This window comes from Python bivittatus, unplaced genomic scaffold (genome assembly GCF_059951505.1).
Source record: "Python bivittatus isolate LINGU-HERP-01145 unplaced genomic scaffold, Pbiv_v1 ctg000850_np1212, whole genome shotgun sequence".
Taxonomy (NCBI): Eukaryota; Metazoa; Chordata; class Lepidosauria; order Squamata; family Pythonidae; genus Python; species Python bivittatus.
The window spans coordinates 48,688,318-48,715,116 of record NW_028277112.1 but is presented as its reverse complement, the minus strand read 5'-3'; the positions used below and the strand labels follow the sequence as shown (position 1 = coordinate 48,715,116).

General features: G+C 38.3%; 1 protein-coding gene across 3 annotated transcripts in view; it reads left to right on the top strand.

Moving 5' to 3' along the window:
* BNC2 (basonuclin zinc finger protein 2) overlaps positions 1–26,799 on the top strand; it is a 405,072-nt gene that overhangs the window by 265,002 nt on the left and 113,271 nt on the right. For all 3 annotated transcript variants that reach the window (XM_088129976.1, XM_088129975.1, XM_088129974.1), the window contains 2 exons: positions 2,194–2,296; positions 26,297–26,532. In XM_088129976.1, the coding sequence (XP_087986102.1) occupies positions 2,194–2,296; positions 26,297–26,532 (339 nt within the window). The remainder of the gene's footprint in view (positions 1–2,193; positions 2,297–26,296; positions 26,533–26,799) is intronic.

Sequence of the window (26,799 nt, the reverse complement as noted above, 5' to 3'; positions counted from 1 at the left end):
TTCTTCAGTACCTCCATATTGTATTGGTGCTTAGGAACATATTGACCCAATGAAAAGCTGATGCTTACATTAAATATTAGATAAGTCTTCAGAAAAGAAACATGAGATACTTGGGGGTGGAACAGAGTGGGGGTAGAGGAATCTTCGCTCTGTATTTATCTTTCAACACATACTTCAGTCTGTTTTAAGCAGCATGTCATGCTACAATATGAAGATATAACTGACTTCAAAAAATTACTTTAGGCATTTGGTAAGCTTGTAAGAAAATATGTGCAACATATACATATTATCCTACATTTGAAATCCAAATGTGGATGTTGGTCTCCACTATTAAATTGTATTTATTCATTTCCATGGCTGCATGTGATGACCTAATGCTTCCTACAGTTGAAGTAACTCTGGAATAATGATAAATTTTACTCTTTATGACATCCCCTTGCATGAATTTTTTAGAAAAGCAAACATCAAGCCATTTTATGTCAAATTTTGTTCTAATATTTATTATATAAAAAAATTGGGGAAATGAGAAGTTGAACTATTTTCCAACAAATACTTAAGGAATAAAAAAATACTAATGTTTCTGCTTATTTTTGATGGCTAAGATCCATTGGACCATACATGGTATTCCACATTTACACTGATTCTTCAGCCTCAGTGTTTGTACTGCGGGGTGGGGGGGAGGTTGCACCTAAAAATCTCCTCTGAAAAATTGGGAATCATCCAGAATAGCATTTGATGTATTGTAAATGGCTGCAGCCATAGGAAGATATCAGATTCCCAACTATTCTAAAACGCGCAGAAGCATTTTAAGGGCTCTTCTTCACATTGCTTGCCTCCACTTCTGAGCTCTATCCTGCCATGAGAAGAATCTTACCAACTGGGGCTCCCTTTAAGATACAAGTATTTTAAAGACAGGGATAGTGGATTCTTCTGGATTTGTGTCTCTGCTTTCTCACCAAATGTCATCTGGCACTGGGAAGTGAGTTTTGAGAGATGCCTAGACTAGCAAGTTTAGACATCTGTCAAAATCCATCTCTCCAGGCTCTGAACAAGCTTTTGGAAGCTTTTTCCCAGGCCGGGAGAGGTAACAGGAGAGGGTGGGGAGATTTATCTTTATGTGCCAAGTCCCTGATTCCATGGACCATCTTTTTGACAGAGCAGTAAACCTGTGTGTAAAAGTAGCCTAATAAGACAAGGAGAGAGGTTGCACTATGTATGTAGCAAGAGTCTTTCACCACTGTACTGTACTTCCTCACACCTAATAAGTGATTTTCAAACATGGGTTTACCGCTCTTCTGAAAGAATGGTAAACCCACATTCAAAAGCAGCCCAAACAACTACTAACAGGCACGGGGCAGTGGGAGGGCGGGGTGGGGGGAGAGATTGCACTGTAAAGTTGCAGAACTGTCTCTTTCTCAAGCATTACCACACAGCTCCATCCATTGGTTAGCTGATCCAGGTCTCCAAGCTGGGTACTGGCTCACAGATCTAGTGGTTCAGGAAGAAAGCCAAGTTTGAAAGATCTAGATTTTTCTGCTTCCCAGAAGAGTGGGTAGCAAAACAGCTCTAGACGACAGTGCCCAGAAACAGGAGAGGAGGGCTATGTCCACAACAGCCTAAAGCAGCCAATAGTTGCTACACATAGTTGCTGTCCCATTGACATGATGGTTGATGAAGCACATTTGATTGTACCTGTCTGCGTAAGCCTGGAACAGCTAAGGATAACTTAAGGCTGTCTCAGGTATGTGTTGGGAAAGAGATGATATAACACATACAACAGTATGTGGACATGCCAGAAAAAAGAGGTTTCTGGAGTATGTTAATACTGTGGTTAGGTCAAAATAGGGAAATGTCCTGATAGTATATATAGATCTTCGTAGCTCCATGTTAAATGCAGATTGAGATCTGGTATATTGTGTCAAAGGGTGAACTATGATTTTTGAAGTCTACAGATCAAATCTTGCCTCAATGTCAATTGTTTTGATGTCATTAATCTCTTCAGTGACTCCTGAATTTACAATGCCGGCCTTCCTCAAAAATAATTTTAAGAGTTATAAATATTGAGATAACGTATATGAAGAACTTTGAATGGTTTAGTTATAAAATTACTACTTATTCTTCTTTTTCAAGTATTTTTTCATATTTTTATAGACTTTCTTATAAAAGTTTTTTTATAAACTTTTCTTGTTTTAGGCAATACGCTGCACATTGGTAAATTGCACATGTGAATGTTTCCAACCAGGGAAGATAAACCTGAGAACCTGTGATCAGTGTAAACATGGCTGGGTGGCACATGGTAAGAACTTACTTGCTGTTTGTTTCTCTTATGTTTTTCTTGTGTGTTTGTATGCATGTCTGCAACTCTAGACATATGCGTACATTGCTTTTGTGCTAGAAAGATCTACATTAAACAAAGCTGTTTATAGTCATTGATCAAATATCAAAAGAAAGAATGAACCTTCATCATCTGTTGAAAATAATAAAGCTATTATTCTGTTATTCCAAACCCAAGCGACCTCAGATGGAAGTAAGCAGGTTTATCCTGTGAATTCCTGCATAGACACTGCTTGGAGTATCTTGATGGAAAATGAGCAGGTCATAAATATTCTAAATAGTAAAACACACTATGCTATATATACCTGAAAGAATCCTAGCCTCTAACAAGAAGTGGAAAGATTAGTACTTTTAGCAGCTCGGTAAGACACTTTTACTTCGGATATATTACATTATTTGGTTTTGAAGCAGACTTCTCCCATGTGATGTGCATTTTTGTCAACATTGACAGAGCATAAAGCTAGAAGTTTATTGAAAATATTATGGCAGCTGTAGTAAAGGAACATGTGAAAGATGGGGTTAAGAATCATGCTCCCAATTGTCTTAAAAGGAGTTGCACTCTGAATACTATTGAGGAAACCTGTCTTCAACCTGTAGGTTTTTAATACCTATTGCCATTTGCTAATATTTCCTTTTCAGACAAAGTGCTTGAGGCTGGCTTGCAATTCAGAGTGCACTTTATGGAAAGATTTTATAGACCTATTTCAGCATAACTTCAGGTCTGGCGGTGAGACCAAAATTGTCTTGGCTCTCCTATTGGATGTCAGAATAGAGACATCACTTAGTGTAGAGAGTGTTGAGTTTTCATCATATTCATATGTTCATACTACAAGAACATATTGTAAATAGTGTTAACATAAAGTGCACATGAAATAGATCTTAGGCCAATAAATATTTTAAAAATTAACTGTATTTCAGTTAAATCATAATTAGCATCTTTCACTGATTTTGTTTCTGACTTTTGTACCTGCTCTTTAACTCTCTGAATCACTCATAAATTGCATACATTAGATGTGATCAGGCATCACTTTAATAGTTAATGGTTAGTTAATAGTTTAGCATGTAGAGAACGAGCTGCAGCAAGCATCAGGCCTGGGTACTGCCCTTCCTTTTTATCCTTAGGTGTGGCTGAGAATATACTCGAGAATTTCAGGGTCAAGTACAGTCAAACTCTGAATGTTAACTATGACTTGTCTAAGGAAGTGGCTTCATTATTCATGGTTTGAAGTTTGTGACGGAAGAAGGGAATATGTCAACCCCATGTTTTGTTTGTTCTAAACACTGTGATAGAACTATGGATTGGAATGCCAGCCTAATCAGAGTAAGTAATGGCTATGGTGGCTGTACTGTTTCTTTGGGTAAACAATTGTTAAATAGCTGGTAATTTTCTACCCAGTACTGATCTCTGTATTCCTTCCTATGCCACTTTAAGATAGAATCAGTACAGATTTTAATGCAGCCAGTAGAGGCTGATAGGAATTTGCTGTATCAATATATCTTTCAAAGTCTGGATAATCAAACTGAGGTGATATATTCTCCAGTGATGAATGCCTTGATAGTTCTTCATCTTTCATAACAAGTGCATAGTCTCCATGATGGTCTATAATGAAGTGCACAAGCTGAAGGATGCTTTGCTTGAATCTTCTTAACTCATGTGGGAAAGGAAAAGAAAGTTCCACTTGTCCCCTCCCATTTCATTGCAAATCATTCATCCACCTTAAATAAAATGCTTATGGAAATGTATTGCAATGCTTCAGTTTATAACCTGTGATTCACTTTTAGCAGTTCATATACTCACTTCACCAAATTTCCAGTTTTAGAGGCAATTGATAAGATCCAGAATGAGCGAAAACTCACGTCAAACTGGTTATTCCTTTCTTTCACCACTTTTTAAACTTTCTAACTAAAAGTAGAATTTGTCAAGAAACTAAAGATGTCCTCTAAGTTACTAGCAGGCACCCCTCTCATTCCCTTTCTCCTGCTCCTTGGTGCTTCTAGAGGTCTTGTTGAGTTGGGAACGCCTATCTCCTTTCTGTTGTTTCTCTCCCAGATTAAAGGCTTTGTTTTCCTTGCAAGGAACATAAGTATGTGTGTTTTTTTCCTTAAGGGACATGTATTTGGGGGAGGGAACTGAAGTGACAGTGGGTGGAGTTGGGGGGGTGGAAAGCTTCTTAAGCAGAGGTTGGACATTGGGGAAAGAGGGTTTGTGGAAGGGGGGTCTCAGCGGGGAGAGTGCAGTCAGAGTTCAGAGTAAGCTATAAAGTCTTCTCTGAATGGGCTATGAGAACACTGCTAGTTATCCTCTCTGGCCACCCTCCCTTCTTTTCTACATCCATTGCTGCCCACTTGGCCAATGAGGAAGGAACTAATGATCCTGTGGAATCTTGCAGGTGCTCTTTTGGTGCAAGTCCTGATGGAAAACTGGACAGTTTCAGGGAAAAATGAGTGAGGGTTTTTTGTTTTTGTTTTTTTTCCTTAGAGTGGTGATTTTTGACTCTCTGTAACAATGTGCTGCCTCCACCACCAGCAAGGAGATTTAATGGCTATCTGGATTAAATTGTATTGGACTACAACTCCCAGAATTCCCAGGCAGCTTGGCCAGCAGCATCAGAGAGGGGAAGTCTGGGACAGGGCAAACATGATGTTCAAATCTTGATTTGATAGGAAAACCTGTACAACATTTTAATTTCCCTGTTTAAGCATTCTGAAACAGTTTTTTTATCATTGGTTTTATTAAACTCTCCTTCATCCTTTCATTTTTATTGGATTATTTGGTTATTTTAAATCTTCCATATGGTTCAATGGGTCCTTTTAACATTTAAGACATTTAAGTAAAGTGCTGTATTAATTGGCACATTTTGCTAACCTGTTTCACAAATATTTCGAACAGTTGCCAGGGTTCACAGCAACTCATTAGTATAGGAAGGTAAAATAAACAAGGCAGTTTACAGTTTATATAGTACAAGATATATTTAGGGAATGTTAACAGAGAAACACATTCCTTCACTATTGCACTCAATAGAATTTAATTCTGGTCAACAGAATTTAATCTATGATGAAAGTCAACCCTTTAAAGTCACTGTTTTAAGACAGTGCACATAGCAAAGACATGGTAACCCATACTTCAGGAATGCACTGCATTACTCTGTCATCAGTGCTGCCAAAGCTAGGTGGTTGCAAGATAACAAGCTCTTGCTTGTTACTAATGATGTGCCACCTAATATTGACAACCTAACTAATGCTTTCTTGTCACTAGTAGAAAAACTTTAATCAGAGATTTAAGTCTGAAGAGAACAAACCTAAAAGCTCTGTAACCCTGGGTTTAACACAAACCAGTGCAGCCCACAGAGCAGTTGCGTGCTTCTCCTCCTTTAGCAAAAGACCTACTTCATAACTGCTAGCAGTCTGGGGGGAAACTGCCAAAGGGCGTTCATTGTTTTGCAGGGTATCTGAGGATGTACTTGGTGCTTTGTTTGCTTTCTTTTCTAAAAATGTAAATATTTGAGAAAGATTACTACTGAACAAACTACAGGGTAGAATTTATACATGAATGAACAGCTGAAAGAAGGAAACTCTGAAAGTAGTTTGGGTCAGCTCCTGTCTCCAACCAGTATGTGGTGTTGAAGGGAGAATGCCTATTGATTCATGCAGAAATCCCTTTTGCAAAAATGTGGTTTGTAAATAACCTTCAAAAAGAGGAAAAGTCAGTTCCATCAATATGCTGATTGCTGAGTTTTGCATATCAATATCACTTTATAGAAATGACAGAACATCAGAATAATGAGCTCACAGAAGATGTGACTCCAGTTATTTTTTCAGCTTTTTTATGTTGATGATTGGTATTTATTTATTTTAATTTCACTGGTGTTTCCTACCTTAGCACCATTTATGGCAAATGAAGGCACGTTTAAGAAATAAAAAATAGATATAAATAAGTGAAATCACAAAAAAGAAGGTAATTGGGTACATTAGAAAAAGAGAAAGAAAGACCGTGCATCCCCTTCTGTGAACCTAGCAGGGAGGGGGAAACAAATAGACTAGTACTTCACTTCAGGGAATTGCTTTTGGCTAGGGAAGGGATTGTCATTAAGTATGCTTCTGTTTCAATCATTGAACTGTTTTGTTTTGGGGAAAAAAACAATTTCACATTGTCATGTGTGCAATAACACTTTGTTTTACAAATATTCTTTCTCAAGGCACATGAGTAAGGAGTAAGAACCATCCCATTCAATATATATATGTATATGTGTGTGTGTTTATATAAAAATAAAAATTCCCCCCTCACCCCTATGGGTGGTACGTGTCTTCCTCAATCTCGGGTCCTCTACCAGAGGCCTGGGAGTTTCAGAGTTCTGTACAGTATCTTAGCTGTTCCTAGCACTGCACTCTTCTGGACACAGAGGTCTGATGTTGTTCCTGGGATCTGTTGGAGCCCCTCTCCCAGCTTAGGAGTCATAGCCCCGAGTGCTCCTACCACTGCTGGGAACACTTTGGCCTTTACTTTCCACATCTTTAGTTCCTCCTTCAGGCCCTGGTATTTCTCCAGCTTCTCATACTCATAATGTTGCTGTCACTTGGCACTGATGCATTTATCACCACCGCTGTCTTCTGGTCCTTGTCTACTACCACAATGTCTGGTTGATTGGCCAGTACCTGCCTGTGCATCTGGATCTGGAAGTCCCACAGGATCCTAGCCCTGTTATTCTCCATGACCTTCTGTGGAATCTCCCATCTGGACTTGGGAGGGTCTAGCCCAGACACTGTGCAGATGTTCCTCTACACAGTGCCAACTACTTGGTTGTGCCATTCAGTATATGCTGTTCCTGCCAACACCCTGCTGCTATGTGTTGGACTGCCTCTGAAGCCTCTCTGCACAACCTGCACCTTGGGTCCTGTCTAGTGTGGTAGACCCCTGCTTCTATGGTTCTGGTGCTTTGTGAGTGTTCTTGTGCTGCTATGATTAGTGCCAGATTAGCCCTTTCCAGCCACTGATAGGATTTCCCAATGTCAGCCTCCTCAGTTATCTGTCGATGGTACATCCCATGCAGGGGCTTGTCTTGCCATGGTACTTCCTCCACTTGAACTTCCTCCCATGTCTGATGCTGCCTCAAGCATTCTCTCAGCAGCTCATCTTTGGGTGCCATCTTACTGATGTACTCCTGGATGCTCTGGGTTTCATCTAGGATAGTGGCTTTGACACTCATCAGACCCCGTGCACCCTCTTTGCGGCTCACGTACAATCTCTGGGTGTTGGACATGGGGTGGAAACCTCCATAAATTGTGAGGAGCTTCTGGATCTTCACATCAGCAGCCTCCATATCTTTCTTTGGCCAGCTCACTATACCAGGAGGGTATCTGATGACTGGCAGGGTGTACGTGTTGATGGCATGGATCTTCTTCTTCCCATTGAGCTGGCTCTTCAGGACCTCTCTTATCCTTTGTGGGTACTTGGATGTTGCTGTCTTCCTTGCCTCCTCATTGTGGTTTCCATGTGACTGTGGGATACCCAGGTACTTGCAGCTGGTCTGTATGGATCTGGTGCTTAGTGCCTGTTCTCATGCTGCTATGATCAGTGCTTGAATGCTGTCTTTTAGTCCACTGGTAGGATTTTCCAATGTCAGCCACTTCAGCTATCTGTCGATGGTACATCCCATGCAGGGGCTTGTCTTGCCATGGTACTTCCTCCACTTGAACTTCCTCCCATGTCTGCTGCTGCCTCAGGCATTCTCTCAGGAGCTCATCTGTGCATGCTATCGTACTGATATACTCCTGAATGCTCTGGGTTTCATCCCGGACAGTGGCTTTGACACTCACCAGACCCTGCCCACCCTCTTTCCAGCTGGTGTACAGTCTCTGGGTATTGGACTTGGGGTGGAAACCTCCGTACATTGTGAGGAGCTTCCAGGTCTTCACATCAGCAGCCTCCATGTCCTCCTTTGGCCAGCTTGTTCTACTGGCAGGGTAGCCAATGACTGGCAGGGCAGGGCAAATGTGTTGGTGGCATAGATCTTGTTCTTCCCATTGAGCTGGCTCTTCAGGACCTCTCTTATCCTTTGCTGGTACTTGGATGTTGCTGTCTTCCTTGCCTCCTCATTGTGGTTTCCATGTGACTGTGGGATACCCAGGTACTTGCAGCTGGTCTGTATGTCTGCTATGTGGCCACTGGTAGTTCCACCCCATCGGTCTTAACTACCTTTCCTCTCTTTACTATCATCCAGCCACACTTCTCCAGCCTGAATGACATCCCAATGTCCTCACTGTAGATCCGTGTCAGGTAGATCAATGGGTCGATGACTCGTTCACTCTTAGCATACAGCTTTATGTCATCCATGTAGAGGAGGTGGCTGATGGTGATTCCATTCTTGAACTTGTACCCGTATAACCAGCAGTGGAGACAGTGCATCAGCTTGGTATATGCCACACTTGATGGCCACTTGTGTGAGTTGTCTTGAGTTGAGTTCCAGTGTTGTCTTGCACAGTCCACAGCTAGGTTTCAGTCTGGGGAGATTGATGTCAGGTCTAGCCCAAAGAACTCCAAGAGACAATGCAAATTCAGTTCTACTGTGTTTATTAGCTACAACCTCTAGACAGAAAATCTCCCCAGACTGAAACCTAGCTCCCAAGCCAGCCAGCCAGCCACAACACCGTGAATTCCTCAGGGAGGTGGCAGCCTCATCCTCTTGAACTTCCCACGCTCCTCGGCAAACTAAGAACACGCTTATCTCCCTGAGCCTGACCTTCATAATTCCATTCCATCATAGGAGGGGGTGGCAGTGACGTTCCAGTGTCAGGTGTTGGCTGCACATCCAGTTGTTCTTCCGGGTCTTCTTGAGTCTGGGTTGTAATGTGGAGTTGGTCTATCTCAAGTTGTGAGAGCAGCTTCTTCTTCACTATGGTGAAGCAGTGGGTAACTAGTTGTTTCTCAGTTAGTGTGGATGTAGGTCTTCTGTCCATCCAGAGTTCCCTCATACATTTCATATATCCCCTCTCATTAGGTCTACTGTTGTAGTAGCATTCCATCAATTCCAAGTTCTCTTGTCTCATCCATGTATGGTTTGTTCCAGTAGCCTGCTTATCATCAGATTGTCCTGGTTCCCCAACATCTGACATGGACCTTGTTAATCCGGGCCACATCCGAGCCAGCATGACTCTTAGTTCACGTCACTCTCGTATTTGAGGTAGGCAGGTGAAGCATTAGGAGATCTTTGCCCAAGGACCCCTACTGATAAGGTAGGTACCAGCCGGGATTTGAACCCCGGGCTCCCGCGTCAAAGGTGGTGCTCTAACCACTACCCTATCCAGCCACTATCCAGTTGTTTTTTATAAATTCCCCTTTCACCCCTATGGGTGGTATGTGTCTTCCTCAGTCTTGGGTCCTCTCCCAGAGGCCTGGGAGTTTCAGGTTCTGCGCAGTATCTTAGCTGTTCCTAGCACTGCTCTCTTCTGGACAGAGAGCTCTGATGCTGTTCCTGGGATCTGTTGGAGCCCCTGTTGACATCCCAGCTTAGGAGTCACAGCCCCAAGTGCTCCTACCACCACTGGGACCAGTTTGGCCTTTACTTTCCACAGTATGAGAAGCTGGAGGTATATATATAAAAATAAAACAACTGTTCTTAATACATTTCTTGGGCTCGGTACTTAAAATTCCTATTCAGGAGATGAGTGTCTGTGATAAACAAAAAATTTACATTTGAGAACAGCATCCTGCCAACGTGTACATTTCTTGGTCTTCTTTGAATAAATCCAATCACTGTGTTTACGTTTCATGGTGAAGCAAAACTTGTGATATATACAGATAAATTTTGCATAGACACATTCCAAACATATGTGTATAAATTGATATCTTCAGGAAATGGCAAGGCAACTTGGGGTTTTCTAATTTAGCTACTCTCCAAAATCTTTAGAGGATGTTCCTTGAAGACTGATTAAGGCTTTGCAGTTTGAGTACCTGGATTTTGAAATCATAGACCTCTGCTGGTTACTATTCCAAACTCTTCAGATGCTTTTACTCTGTAATTTACTGAATTACAGTAAACTTTGCTGAATTACTGAGTCCATCCTCCTTTTGTATTTTTTTTTTAATTAATAAGATTGTGTTAGGCCTATTGATTACTTTTGGTCAATAAGGTGGTCCTGAAGGATCTATGCATTGAAGGTTTGATTTGAGTGATATATAGTTAGCAAAGGTAGTTTCTAAAAATATTAGGAAGAGCTTAGGCCTGCTTATCAGAACCCTCCAATGTCTGATGCTGTGAAAATGTGGAATGAATTCATAGATAATGAAAATAATATTAATTTCAAATTTCTTTCTTATGATAGCACAAATGCATTATGATTATATTGCAGTTTCTGCCTCTGTCTGTCTGTCTGTCTGTCTGTCTATCTTTCTATCTATCTATCTATCTATCTATCTATCTATCTATCTATCTATCTATCTATCTATCTATCCACATATACACATTTATTAATAATTTGTATTTGTAGCCTATTGTTTAGGGTTACAAAATGATGTTGTTTTGTTTGTGGAGAGTGTGTGCACAGATACATAATATACTCTTTTACATTGAGAAAAAGCTCTACTATTCCAAGAAAGAAATCCAGATTCATCATTCATCTCTGTGCCTGTTCAGAACCATACTCATTTACCAATATCAAAATTGCACATCAAGCATTAAATGTGAATTTAACTTTATATTCTAGTCTGAAATTAAATTCAAAATGAATATCTTGTTCATATTATGTCACATTAAAGCTCACAAATATGGAAATGGAGATAGGAGTCCCATAAGAGAAACTACATTACAGTAAAGGTATTCTTCATGTCACTAGTTGAAGCTCCTAGCCATTTCTGTCTATCTGTCTGCCTATCGGTCTGTCTGTTGACTTCCAGCTGTCTTAGAGCATCATGTTAGCTGTTGCTGTCTGAGGCTGTATTTATTTATTCGATTTCCATCTTCTGCCACCTCAATTTTTAACCAGCTAACTTGGTTACATCCTATGATTCTTAAAGAGTAGGTATCATGCAGGCATGGATGAGTAAATAGACTCTGCTGTGAAGCATAGTCTTGAGTCTCTCTGAAAGGCCTGAAATATTGGATTTGGGATAGTTCATTGATACATAGAAGTAAGTATTAATACACAAACAAACACACACTAAATTTATATTTTTCCTTATGCCTTATTACTGACCAGTCTACATAGAGAAAGATTTTGAATTAATCAGAAACTTATGACTAGATGAAAGAAGAAAGGGAAGTACATTACTTGAAAAATAGACAAGTGGTTTCTCAACCCTTCCCACCACAGTGCAACTACTACTATAACTCCTCCTTCTCCCTCCTTCTATACCACTCTTTTGCAAAGGCCCCAAGATACATCATTATATTTTTCACTTTACTTCATTAAAGGAGATGGTGGACGATTCTGCTACTGCCATCATTTTCTGTTAAACATATTTCCATAGTAGTGAAGCCTCTTGGGCTGCCATATTGCCTGATCTGAAAAACCCAGTGGGAGCATTTTCCTTATCATGTCTTCCCTTGAAATATAACTGAAGCATAGGAAGCCAGGGAAGCATCAATCTGCTGTAGAGATGATTGGACAGTGAAAAGTAAGACATTTGCATACAACCCATGGAGACTAAGTGCAAATAAATAACATTCTACCAATGAACATTTCTTCAAAATTATATTCTCTTATGAAACAAGAAATAGAAGTAAATTTTCTTTTATCAGTTGCATGAGAACTAGTAGGAAAAAAATGTCTGTGAATTTCAAATCCATAATCATTTTGTAAATCACCCTACACACTAGTTGGAAACATAATTAAAAATAATATCTTGGAAAGCTGGCAGACAATCAAAATGGAAGGCATCTGAACCTCAAAGTATTCTAGAACAATGGTAGAGTAGTCCCTGAGTAGTCCCCATTGTTCCCCTGGCCACTCTTATTTCCAGTGAAGAATTAGAACTGAGCGAGCAGTCTGGTCTGTGAGAAGATAGTTCATTAACTGTCATAGTCCCAAAGTCTTTAAAGGTAAGACTTAATGGTCTGAATTTATCAAATCATCGTAAGTAATATCTTCTAATAAAGATCAGTAATATTCTGGGCCAACCGAATTTCAGTAGACAACTGAAGGATATGTAGCTCCATGTAGCCTCCATTGTTGTAATCAAGTCTAGGTGTTGCTAAACTGTGCTAAGCTGTAGCACGGACACTTCTTTTTCCTGCCATTGCCAAATGCAACACTGAATCCAAGAAACCAACGTGATTCCTGAGGCAATATTACCTTTATAAAATAAGTACAATTCTTACTCTAGTGTGTCTCCTTCCTGGCTGTTTTGTCTTTTCTGGTTTAAGCTTCAGTTTATTAGTCCTCAATTAGCCCATAAGCACCTCTAGAGATCAGTTCAGAACTGCTTTGGTTTAGAGCAGGGTTCCTCAACCTCAGCAACTTTAAGATGGGTGGACTCCAACTCATGCTGGCTGGGGAATTCTGGGAGTTGAAGTCCACCCATCTTAAAGTTGCTGAGGTTGAGGAACCCTGGTTTAGATGAAAAGGACAAAAAAAGGCATGTAATTTGCATGTTGATTAAGGATGCTCTTAAAAACTGTGTATAGCATTGTACCTCAATGACCAAACTGCCAGTATTAATGGTACCAGCTGTTGTGAAGCAAATCATGTCTCCTCCCTGGCCATACCACCTCCCCCCCACCAACTGTTTCTGTTTTGGGAAAAACATCATCACTTTTTGAGAACCAAGGAACTTTTGCTAATAATTTACTGAAGGTTTTTTTTTTTTAATATATGAGTTTGTTTCCTTTTTTCTTCAGAGATACTAAATGTAGCATGTCAGGTGAAGAATGGATTCATCAAAGGATTCTTTTTGCAGCACAATAAGTATTTTTATTGGCATTAATACGGTTTATTGAGTTTGACCCTGCACCCTTATGTTGTAGAGGTAATCCAGCCATCAGTACTTTTTAATGTTCAGGCCAACAATTACATAGCTTATAGCAACCTATCCTTACAACTGTGGCTCTTAAAAAGGAATTGGCTGTTTCTCAGGCAACTCTCTGGTGTTTAAAGGATTTAAAGTACTAGACTGTTTTAATTTGTGTCCAGCTGAAACTTGGCATATGTTTTTTCAGTTTGGAGAAAGATTTATTTATTTTTAAAATGGTTTAAATTGGCTAAACCATTTCCTAGGTCTGGAGTTGTCAGAAGGTTTTGAAAGAGAGAGGGGGGGAAAAAAAATCTGAAACATGTAACAGGATTTTAAAAAATACAGCTAACATTGGCATATTATAAGCATTTTGATTTAATGCAGATCAGTGCTACTGAGTATGGAAAAAGAAGTAAAACCAAAAAAAGTAACAACGAAAAAAAAGTATTTTCTTAACACAGCAGCATCACAAGCAAAATAATTACTAGCATGATCCACACCAAAGTAAAGCAAAGTTGTGATTTGCTTATTTCATAGGGGGAAATAGCATATACTTAAATTATTCAGCCAGTTTTAGATTAAAAACTATTTTCCAGAACCATTTCAGTCCAGCTTTAATCCTAGCTATGGGACAGAAACTGCCTTGATTTCTGTGGGAGGGACTTGGCTGAACAAGAGATTGGATAGTCAAATGTTGGTAGTTTCTCTTGGATTTCTGTATTGCTTTTAATTCCACCAAGTATGGGACAGGTGGGCAGCCTTCAGACCTAGGGCCACATGAACCCCTCATCCTAATTTCATGCATTCTTTTGAAGGCAACCTGTTCAGAACTCTGGCCAACATAGTGGGTCCCCACTCTATGGGTGCCTAGTGCCTCTCTGAAACATTAGCAAACTTTAGAGGCTAGCTAAGATTTAATACAGTCAAGTAATTGCAGAAGATCAAGCCAACTAAATCTTTGCCTGTTAGTTCTGCTAATAACAGGATTCGTTCACTTATTCATTATTAGTTTGCTTTACTCTTTTATTTAATGGAATCGTGTTTAATATGATAAGCTTAACATTTTTCATTAACATTGAGATAAGTGTTAAGTGTATCTTCCTTTGGGGGCTGTGATTGCATTATTGGTGGCTGGGGCTCCGTCTGTCACTCTCATGTGCTACCCCTGTCCACTCGGTGATGAATCCAAATTGAACACCCTGATTGATCCTCTTTTTCCAAGGTTTCTAAGTTTACAGAGATTTCGCACGTTTATTTTGTGTTTCTGTGTGTGCGGAAAAAAAAAAAGCCAGATTTCACGTCTGGTACATTTTACCCACATTTGGAGTGGTTATTTCCATCTTCCTGTGTGTATGTGAAAATAGTAAACCTGCTATATGTATGTGAAAATAGTGTGCTGTGTTAACTCTTGGATTTGCTTTCCTATTAGAATTAAGAAGCTTGTAAAGGAAAAAGGTGTCTCCAAAGTGCTGCCAGCCAGATGTTTTAGGATTCTGTGCTTGCTGGAAATTCTGGGAGCTGTCATCCCAAAACACTTAAAAGGCACTAGATTTAAACATCTTTAAAGGTTTCATTTTTATTCCTTGGTAGCTAATTCAATTTTTTAATAAATGTGACAGGTATCACTCTTGGACCAGCATTGACAATGTTCACTTGGATATCTAGTTATGAAAGTATATAATTTCAGATATTGAGTTTAAAGTTTTTAGGGTAAACTATATATTACATTATATATATTACACAGCATGCAGCTGAATGCCCACTCCCCGACCCCAGTAATTTAGATTTTCAGTTGCAACTGATCTTAGTTGCAAGCGGGAAAAGCTTAAGCTTTCTTTCCACTTTTTTCAACATTCCCCTCTCACACACAAGAGGTGCATTATGAAAAAAAAGTGCAGAGGTTTAAATCTGAACCTGCAAGTTATCGTCCCAGTTCAGACATTTCCAGTCTACAAGCAGTCGCCCTGGCCAGATCTGGGTACTGCATACAAAGAATCACTTGAGTGCTGTGCTGTATATAAAATGTAACATACAATTTGACTTTTATCCTACTTCCAAATATGGCTTTAATTATGCAATCACCCTGTCTGTTGTATAAAAATTATATGTGGAGGTGTAGATGTCCACATATTTCTTATCCCACTATCTTTTATCATAGAATATCTTTAAGAAAGCAAAGACTGAAGAGCTGCACAATGCCTTTTTTATTTATAACACTAGAAACTGTTTAGAAATACTTTTCTCTAGTTTAAATTATTTATGATGCAGAATTTCAAACCAAGTATTTTGGATGCCTGTCTGCAGGCAACAAGTTGCTACAGTTGAATCACATGCTTTAAAAATCTTTCCATTTTAGACAAAGAAAACACCCTATTTGCCTCTAAGAGCACCTTCTGCTACACTTGAAGTGCTGTGACTATTATTTTATTGCGTTTTATTACATCATAAAGTTTTATATCTCTCTAATGATCCTACAGGAGGTTTAATTGTTTATAGGAACATCTTAATTAAGTAAAGTTCACCAGGTTAAACAGAATACAAATTGAAAGTGTTAAAAGTGAAACAAACTCCACCACTGTGCTGAAAGGTAACACCATTAAATTAAAGCAGAAGTATTTGATTACAAGAATAAAAATGTCATATTCCCTTCTGAGGATATATAGGTTTGGGTAACTTTTCCTTTGCATTTCAGTATTTGCAGCTGAAAACTGCTGGATAGAAGGGAAAAAAGCACTAAGTTTGGCTACATTTGTAATATTTTTGCTAAAGAATATATTCCAAGATTAGCAGAGCAGACTCCTTAAGGTTTCTTAATTATCCTATTCCCATTTGGGCTTCAGAAATAGGAAATGTATTCTGGATTGTACCCTTAACAATGCTAAAGATTTCTCTAATTACAGTCTAATTGACTGCACTCAAATTTGCTGGAGTATATTTAATCTGGAGCTGAAATGTGAAACGGTCACAGTAGATGAACTTTATGACAATCACTCACAAGTGTCCTGTTAGTTGCAGGGCACAAAGGAAGGGTGATTAAAAAGGATAATCATGACCTGACTATTGGCATATCTGTGGACTTTATAATAGCATGACGAGTGTCAGTTATGAGGAGGTGCTTGTAAAACTACCTTAATTAACTTATATTCTCCTAATTGCAATGCTTGAAATCATTATTGACTTATCCAGCAGTGCACACTGGATATATTAGGTTGTAAGTACGCTGCATACTCAAGCAGCATGGACAAAGGAAATCAACATTAGTTACTTCTATAGGGCTATTTCAAAAGTGTATTCATTGTTTTGTATTTTTTGTGTGCTTTTCTGTTAAAGAGAACATTACCCGCCAAAAACAATAAAGTTGTAGATAGTGGGAGGTGATTTCAGAGTTCTCCTCTAATGTAGTGGGGGGGGGGGACAGATTCTGTTGGAAATGTGTGCTATCTTTGGAAAGTGAGGTCTGCTTTGGTATTTTCACATGAACAAATAGGTAACCTTTGATTATTTTTTTTTTTAAATACACTGTGTCATCTTCTTCTACTTGCTTCTACCAAATATTCTGGAATTTCTTTAATTTGATGATGATGGCTATTGTTTTTAGAAGAGTTCTTAGCTATGGTAATGAAGACCCATTCCCTACTGCCCATAGCACCAAATGGGTCAGAAGCCTGGAAATGCAGATACAGGCCAAGGATGAAGTAGCTACAGCTCTTTCCATTGCTATGGAAAGCAGTGAAAAGAAGTATCTGGGGTGACTAAAGTCCTGTAAAGACTATGAATTGAAGAAAAATTATCTGTTGAATGAATTTTATCACAAAGAGTATGGAAGTGCATACTTATTTTTATGTTGAAAATTAATATATTAAAACAATATATTAATGTTCCAACTAAATATTTAGACAGTCTTTCCAAGAACTCTTCATCAGGAAAGATGGTAAAAAAATCCAAGAGAAATAAAGAGTAGGAAGAAGAGGAAAAATGTGGCTGGTATTTAAGTTACGTTTGCAACAGGATTACCTACATAAAATGGAGCCTTAGGTGAGTTTACAGACTTGCAAATTAGGTCAGTCAGGTAGAGAAATAATGTACAGTTGCAACTAGAAAATATTTGCTTTCATTTTTGGAATATATAATGTGACCATAAAAGTAAAACCTTCTTGCATCTTTGGCAATACACATTGATTCATTGATAAATGGAAAACAATAATTACTAAAATTAAGTATATCTATGTGTAGAACAGTGGCCTAAAATATACCATATGGTTGCTGAATTATGCTTCCCAAGGCTCCCATATAATTCTCATGTTGAAACAATTTCATGGGTTGCTAGTTGCTTTCTGAACCCAGTTTAAGTTAGTCACATGCTTTAAAGACTAGTGGGCATCTTCTATGAGGCCTGGTGTGGCTATGTTTAACATTTGTGTTTAATTATGCTTTATTTGTGATGGGGCCCATATTTGTGGAGTTGATTAGAGTTGATGCAAGCACCCTCCCTGTTACAATTTAGGAGGGGGCTCAAAATATACTTGTGCATGTAGGTCTTTTAATTGTTTTAAAGTGTATTTTCACCCTTTAAATTGAATTGCTTAAAATGTTTAATAATTGTTTTGTGTTTCTGCTGTTTTATTACTATTTCTGTAAGTCACATGAGCAGTTAAGGGAGTGGGTAGCAAATATAATAAATAAACATGCATTCTGTGTAGAATTCTTGTGTTCAACAAAGCCAGCTACCAGGGTCTGGTTATATGATCAGTCTCTTCAGTTTTGTATTTTTCATAATTCTGCCATTTGAATAGTTCCGATACCAACATTTTAAGGAGAATTAAGTCCTTCCTTCCTTCCTTCCCTCCCTCCCTCATAATTTGGGAGGGAGGGAGGGAAGGAAGGAAGGAAAGGAAGGAAGGAAGGAAGGAAGGAAGGAAGGAAGGAAGGAAGGAAGGAAGGAAGGAAGGAAGGAAGGAGCTGTTTAGCTTGGAGATATTGATGGGGAAGTCTGTTTTCCCAACAGCCAATGACCATTTCAGGGCCCCTTAGAAAAAAGAAAGCAAAGAAACATGCACAGGATATTCCTTTTCGGTTATTTCATGCGAGCATTGGCAGAAACACTGACAAGCAGTTCTTCATATTTTATTATGTTCTTGTCTGGCAGAATCTCTGTCAGGCAAAAACCTTGTCAGCGGAAAACCTGTCGTAGGATCAGAGGAGACAAAAACAGGTGTCACACAGACAGTCAAAACTGAAAGGAAAAAAAGATTAGGCTAAAGAGAAAGAGGCAGACAATTACATTAATGCCACTGCTTTTATCTTATAGATGTGTGTTATTATCTCGGGGTGCTGAGTGCGCAATTGCCTCAAAGAAAAGTAGACAGGAGACAAGGGAAACTTGATAGTTATTAACTGAAGAGGCAGTGTGTCAAAACTGGAAGAGGTTCAAAGTTTTACAGAGGGATGAAAAAATGCAGAAGCAAGCATCATATGTGAACAAACCGTGGTTCTGCTTTCGGCTACGTAAATCAGTAGCCATCTAAATTTTTACTTTTGGAATCAGATCATACAGATAGAAATTAATGAAGGCTTTATTTACAGTTTTTAAAATAACCTTTTCTATTTTGTGTAAATTCAGTAGATGTATGAGTGGGACTCTTTTTAGTTTATCTAAACAAATGGCTAGGAACTGCCAGACAGGTGTTTGACAGTTTTGCTGAATTCAAAGTACTGTTCGTGCATTTTGTTACTACACTTGAGCAAACTATACCTACAAACATATCTTTATTATGATCAGTGATCCAGAATAAATAAATATATTAATCTAATAACCAGGAATGCAGTATTTGAACTGGTAATGCTAGCAATAAAATCAAAAAGTAGAAACTTTATATAAAAAGAGTTTGTTCATCCTGGATGGTGTTGCAGAAGAGAAAAGAGTAAGAGAAATCCTTATGTCCCTGTAAAAATGGTAGTACAGCCATGGCTTAATGTTCCATCAGCATCCCTATTGGGCAGATATTCCAAAATCTCTAGATCCAAATTAGTTTGCTCTTGAGGCATGATAGAAATTGAAACCATTGCTCATGCACTGAAAAAACTGAAAATGAGACGGTCATATGATGTTTCTGTATCTAAAATTCCTCTATTCTTCCTTTTGGTACATTTTAAGTACCAAAGTACTTAAAGTAGAAGACTTACTAGAACATTTGAAGAGGCACCTCTTCAGAATATCCTCAAGGGAGTAAGAAAGAGGCTTGGGATAGGGCAGTATTATCAGTAAGCCTATAATATTCTCAACACCAAATTATAAATACATTCTGATAAGTTTGCTGTATTTAAAAAACATTTATTATGGTTGCTTGCATGTTGTCAAAATACCAGTAGTTTTCTCTGCTATTATATTCAGTCAGCTAATGTTTTGGCAACCTGCAGCACCTATTAGGTCCCACATCCAATAGGGGGTCACTGTTATCTGCACAGCAAAACTAGAAGTTGGATTTGCAAATTTCACTGGCATTGTCTGCTTGCGTTCAAGGTTTAGCATGGAGGATGACAGCAAGTGAATGAGCTGTGGTGACAGTAATGAAACGGAGGAATCATTCTGGGAGGTGCCACCACTGAGGACATCTTTCACAAAGGTTTCTCAAAATCTAGAGTGAACACTGCACTTTCAATGGAAAACATTTAAATTCAGATATCCATTTCACTGTTCATTCTAACAGCTGTCCATGTATAAAATGAGTGAATAGGCAGCACTTTAATGTCTTCTCTGGAACTATCACATGTAGTTGGAACCAAGTCCTCTATAAATGGTTCTACAATATAATAAATCCTGAAGCCATTGATTTAAAAAGCTCAGTGTTGGGGGAGTGGGGCAGGGGGAGATTCTTAGTTTCATTCCTTGCTCATCTGTCATACAAAAAATGTTGGAACCATAGGATCCAATGTAAATTGAAACAGTCCCAGATTGGGTTGAATTGGTTGATTGTTAATGCTATTGAATTTTGTGTGCAATTTCAAGTTTCTACTAGGTTCACCATGTGTACCTCAACTGCTAACTTTCATGATCAAAGACAACTTGTCTCAAGAATCACATCTGTATTTTTTGACTAAACTTGGGCCATAATTCAATATATGCTCAGGTTTTGTGGTACCTATAAAACGATTCTCAGTGTGCATATCTGTGGCAGTAGTTTTGGATCAACAAGAGGTCTTGTATAGCTCCAGGTAAGTTTAATCTGTTAAGAAATATGTGAAATAGAAATCTAGTTTTGTACTTTCTGGCACTTGATAAATTGAGTAAACCACTTGCCATTACTTTAATGCACAGTGTGTATTTAATTTCCTTTAAATCGTCCAAGGTCTCAAAACCCCAATAAAATATTCATTGAAAATCAGCTTTTTCCCCTTTCCTTCTGCAGTGTTAAAACTGGTGTGCTATATAGTAACTTAAAAGTCCAAGTCTTGGGTATTAGATTCCAAGGCTAACAAACAATTATATTCACTTACATCTTATTCCAAAAATTTACATGTGCTATGAATCACAATTGAATATTTCTTTTATAATCTATTGGAGTTTCCTTATTACCTTTATCACCTTTATTTATTGATTTGATTTGATGCTGCCTGACTCTAAATGACTCTGGGTGGCTTACAATACACCCAAACTATATAAAAACTATTTAACAAAAACAAACAAAATAACCAGATTCGGAGAAAAAAAGAAAAAAGAGCAAGATGGCAAATTGGGAAAACCCCAAAAGATCCCACCAACAACTAGCATCCACCTAAGGGGGCACCAACCACTCTGGCCCAAGGCCTGAGAGAACAGTCAGGTCTTTATGGCTCTTCAGAATACCAACAGGATGAGAGCCATCCAGATGTTTGGGACACCTCATTCCAGAAGACAGGTGCTGTGACATAGAAGGTATGTTTTCTGGCTCCTGACAAGTGACATTGTTTAATCAAACAAGCCCAGCATGCACCCATTCTGTTAGCTTGAATTTGCTGGGCAGACACCCTGGGAGGTAGGCAGTCCCTCAAATAACTGGGTCATATGCCATATAGGGCTTGATAGATCATAATCAGCACCTTGAATCACACCCAGAAGCAACCTGGCAAGTAACGCAGTTCACGGAGCAAAGGTATTACATGGACGTACTAAGGCATGCCACCACATCACCACATTCTGGAATGTTTTACTATAATTACAAGTTTGTTACTATGGTTATGTTTTACTTCTGTTTCCCTTGATCATTATTTTGCCTGCAAGTTAAAATAAAAATATAGTAAGTGATCAAATAATAGAAGGAAACATCTTATTAGCTGATATGCACAAAAGTGGATCAGGAATCCATAAGTGGATATCATGTGGCCTTGTTGCTACACCCAAGAGAACTCTTAGTATGACTAAGGCAGTTCTATACCTGGTGTGTTTTAAGTCATTTGGCAGCCTAGTGACTTGTCTAATATATGGTCCTATGTACGCAGCACTTCACAAACAGTGTTCACAAGCCCTTAGTGGCAAAATATCTTAAGACCAAGGAAAGGAAACTACACACAGATTTCTAGGAAGCTGATGCTGAGCTGGTTAATAAGAGATGCTATAAAAAATTAAGTACTTTCTGAAATTTAAATTTATTATTGTCAACATATTGACACAGTACAGATAGCTGTTTATGGAACTTTTTTGTAAAGTGTAAAGACATAATTTGAAGTATCTTTACACATGTCTTGCCGAGTATTACTGATAAGCACCAGTTTTAATTTGCTTCAGCTGTAAGTCCATTTAAATGCCAAAATAAAAAACAAAAGTGTTCAGAACCTAGGAGCAACCATCAAGGAAAATTTATTTTTGTGTTCTGTCAAACAAAGCATTTCCTGGTAGGTTCATACAAGATAATGCTGTATTTTAAATATTCTGATCTCAGAGTATGCAGGATTTTGTATGTCACAACCAACCCATTAAACTGTGTGACAGAAAAGACTACTAGCTAGTCAAGCTGTTGTAACAAGGTAGTTACATGCTTCATAAAACCAGCTGTAGTTAACAAATACTTTATAATGGCCGTTCTCTCCAGGGATAGCTATGTTGGATATTCGGGCTCTTCTGAACTTTTTAGGTCTCTTTAGTTCACTCCCCATTTAGACAAGGAAAGGCAGATTCCAGAATTCATGGGATGGGGGCAAGGGCAAGGGAAAGTTCACTTAGTTTTTTGGAGGTGCCAATTTAATCCCTTCCTTTCTTTCCTTTCCCTTCCCAAAAGCCATTGCATCTATTTAGTCACAATGGTATAGGGATTCCACTTATTTTTTTTTCAAAGAATGATAACTTGATAAGCAATGGTCAAGTGACTATGCAAGATGACACAAACAGATGGTCATTCTTTGGGGAAAAAAAACAATAAAAATGCATAAAATATTTTAACTTTTTTCTTTTATTTTTAAAAAAACTTCCTTTGTGAACTCTCCTCCCACAAAATAGGCAGGACACTACACACATTTTCTGATTAGATAAACATTATTTGAAAGAAAATGTAGAGGGAAAGTTCCTGTAGTGCTGCATTTTAGTATGGGCATGCTGGGACTTTTTTTAAAGTAAAAAAATATGCATGTATAGCTATTTTCAGTTACCCTTGGTAATGGTTACATTTTTTTTTCCTCATGAACAATTAGGAACATCTATGGCTATAAAACCTGTAAAAAGTATTATTTTGGAGGGAAGGGGAAGGAGGGTAGGATTTGTCCTTTCTTTACTCGACTCATTAGCCTAGATTAATGAGTTGTTGGGAGTTGGGGAGCATATAAATTTAATAAATAATTATTTATTATTATTAGTTGTGCAAGTATACAAACTCTTGGTCACTTCTAAAACTTGAGTGTCCAATTAGAGGGTTAAATTTAGGATTATCCTCAAGGCAAAGTTCTTGAAGAGAAGTAAAGATCAGTTCAAAACTGGCTGAATTATCATTTCCTGATTTATCCTTGCTTGATTACTTGGTAGCTATCAGCTTCTTTCCACTATAAAGAATAATATGGGGATAGCAAAAATTCTACCCTCAAAATAAAGCGTAAAAATAGTAATACTGTATTTATTTCAGTCCAGCATGGTTAGTCAGTAAGTATATTAAGCAATCCATTAGAAAGAAAGGAAGAAAAAAGAGCTTAGTAATATAAAAGTACAGTGTGAGAAAATATTTATAATAATGCAGTGTTCCATTCAGGAAAATTCAGAGGTCAAATGAAACAAGCACATCTCTTTACCTTTGAAAACAGTGCTCTTATATATGATTCATGAACTCAAGACAATGGTTTCATGTCCTGTGTGAAACATATAGAGGCTCTCTTGGGACTATGAAGGTGAAGCATTAAAATAACCTTGGAAACATTTCCAAAGGAAAATATGACACCACTTCTGGCATCTTCCCAGGAAAAAAAAAAGTCTGAAATGTATTGTATGAGCCTGCTTAATACATCTGAATCGTCAAACTGAAAAGTTAAGAATATTCTATACGATTTTCATATACTCCTGTAGGCTGTGCAGTAGACTCCCTTATCCCAAAACCTTACTGTGAATAAATGAATATTATTTGGGAGAAATTACATATAATTAACAGCTTGAGCAAACTGCACTGTTTGTTTTGCTCATGTGAGAATTTAAGTGGTTTGTATTCACAAAATATCCAAATTACTTTACTATTCCCCCTTTTTTTTTTGGCATTAAAAGAAATGTGTTGCTTTATGCTATTTACAGTATATTGCCTCTATAATATTGTTGCCAAAAACAGCAATTTGTGCTTCAGAATACAGAACTGGCACGTCATAATGTGTACAGGTAGTCCTCGCTTAGCACCCACTTGTTCAGCACCCATTTGAAGGTATGCTGTTGCTGAACAAGGAGACTTACAACCAGTCCTTTAACAGTGTCCCCCACAGTCACATGATCACGATTCATTCGCTTGGCAACCAGCATGCAATTACAACAGTTGCAGCATGCCATAGTCACATGATTGCCATTTGTGACCTTCACTGCCAGCTTCCAACAAGCAAAGTCAATGGGGAAGCCAGCAGGAAGTTGCAGGTCGTGGTCACGTGATACCACGCTTAACAACCATCTTCGGAACTGCCAGAACTGCTGTCATAAGTTGGTATGGTCATGTGATTTTTTTTCACTTTACAACCATGTCACTTAGCCATGGAGTTGCCAGTCCCCATTAAGGTCATTAACTGAGGATTACCTGTATTTTCATAATAAAAAGAGTATTTTGTGATGTTCTATGGTTCAGACTCCTCGCTTATACCTCATTTTCTCAGTGGGGATGGGATGATAGCTACAGGGAGGGATATGTTTCCAGGGTGGGGGTATATGTCAGATCTTTTTCTACCATTCCAGCAGCACCTGGGACCCAGTTATAGTAGCATCCCTGGGAATGCAAGCCGTAAGCAGAAGAGGTTATCCCAGGGTAGCAATAAATATCAGATGCCTTAGGAAGGTGATCTTCTGGGGTCCCTGGAATGCTGCTCTCATAGTAATCTGAATATCAAGAAGGGGTGAGAAGAGAGAAATGCAATCTACTTAGTGATCTCTAATTTTGTGTGGATAAAACTCTGGCGGTGATTGATTTTGCTGCTTTAGTGCCATGCAGGGCCTAGAGAAAGACACATAAGCAGGGTACATAGAAATACCCTAAGAAATCAATCTATGCCCAAAAAGGGTTTGCTGAATAGATCACAGTTATATTATTGTAATGAGATAAAATAAACTGAAAAAGGTGTGTGAGGGCAGAGTACTTCCAGATTATCCCAACAATAGTTAGAAGATTGATCGTTTATATCTGCATATGTACTTCCTAAGTTGTTTTTTATCAGGTGATCACACTGTTTAAATATAGTGAGTTACTGCATGGAGATATAGTTATATATTGCCGCAATTCCATAATTACACTGAAAAGACAGTGCTTTCCTTGACTGTTAGTGACAGAGGAGTTTCAAATTGAAGTAAACCAAATAATTAATGATATGTGTATTGATACCTTCTTTCGTATTTCTGCAGTGTGAATGCTCTGTGAAAAGACAGAGGACTTCAGTCCCCAAGCTTGCCAAATCCCTTATCTTTTGTGAACTTTAAATTAATTTTTAAAAACCTATTTATTCAAGGTTGACTAAACAGCTAAAATAGGAAAGATCAGACAAATCAGTAGCAAGAAATGAAATATGAGGAAACCAGAGTTCTTTGACAAAGTATCTCAGGGGGCAAGTGTGCTGAATGAAGCCAGTAGGGAAATAAGGGCATTTATGCTGGGATAGAAGAAAGCAATTTATCAAGAGTACATGAGCTCTCCAGTGACCACAGCAAAGAAGATACCAAAGTGCATAAGGAGGAAGAGGACTCCCTGCAAGAAAGTGTTTAAAACTGACAAAAATTGTATTTTAAAAAATACAGTATCACAAAGGAAGTCCATTTTGTTAAACATTATGCCTCATTAATGATTCTTGAGTCTTTCAGAATAAAAGCTTAACGCAACAAAAAACAGTTGAACTGATTTTGGAGTTATGGAATGAAAAGGGGGAAGCGAGAGATGTTATTGTATGAAGTCTGTGTGTGCAAATAAGCTTGCCTGTACTGTATACATTAAAAATGTACTTTCAAACAGCAAAATGTTAAGTGAAAGTTAAAAGCTACTACTATTGCATTTTGTTCCACATGGCGATTTCTCAACAGAGTACGTTGTACAAATAGATATTTTCCCTCTTCTACCTACCTTAACAATAAAAATATTTAGAAAAAGAGACACTAAATTTATACACCCAATTACCTACCCATATAATACTGTATATCAGTCAGGTATTTGCTATAAATGCCCTTAAATGTGTATTCTGTGCATCTTATCTTCCGAGTTATTACAATGTATTGGGCTCTTTTAATTTACCCTACAATGAGCCATAATAGTTAGAACAGTAGAGTTTAATAAGAGATTGAATTTAATGAACTGTTCTCATTTTACCCTTCTCTGTCCTTATTCCTTCTTTCAGCTTTGGACAAGCTTAGCACTCAGCATTTGTACCATCCAACTCAAGTGGAGATTGTACAATCCAATGTTGTGTTTGACATCAGCAGCTTGATGCTATATGGTACTCAGGCTGTGCCAGTAAGACTGAAGATTCTGCTAGATCGGCTGTTCAGTGTATTGAAACAGGAAGAAGTGCTGCACATCCTTCATGGTTTGGGATGGACTCTTCGGGACTATGTTCGGGGCTACATCCTTCAGGTAGGAACCTAGTCTACAAACAGGTGGGCAGCCCCAGGATTTAAAAAAAGACAACGGAGGCATAATTTCTTCATTTCATCTCTCCCTCGTAATGCAGTAGATATGCTGAATGTTACTGGAATTGGGGAAAGGGGGAAATAACGTTGCTGGTATGTGATTTTTCCTGAGTAGTTTGAAAAAGTCACTAAAACATTTCTCTTGTATATCTTTACTGCATAGCAAGAGCTGTATGACTTGCATATGCTTCTAGGATTTCAACGTTTCATT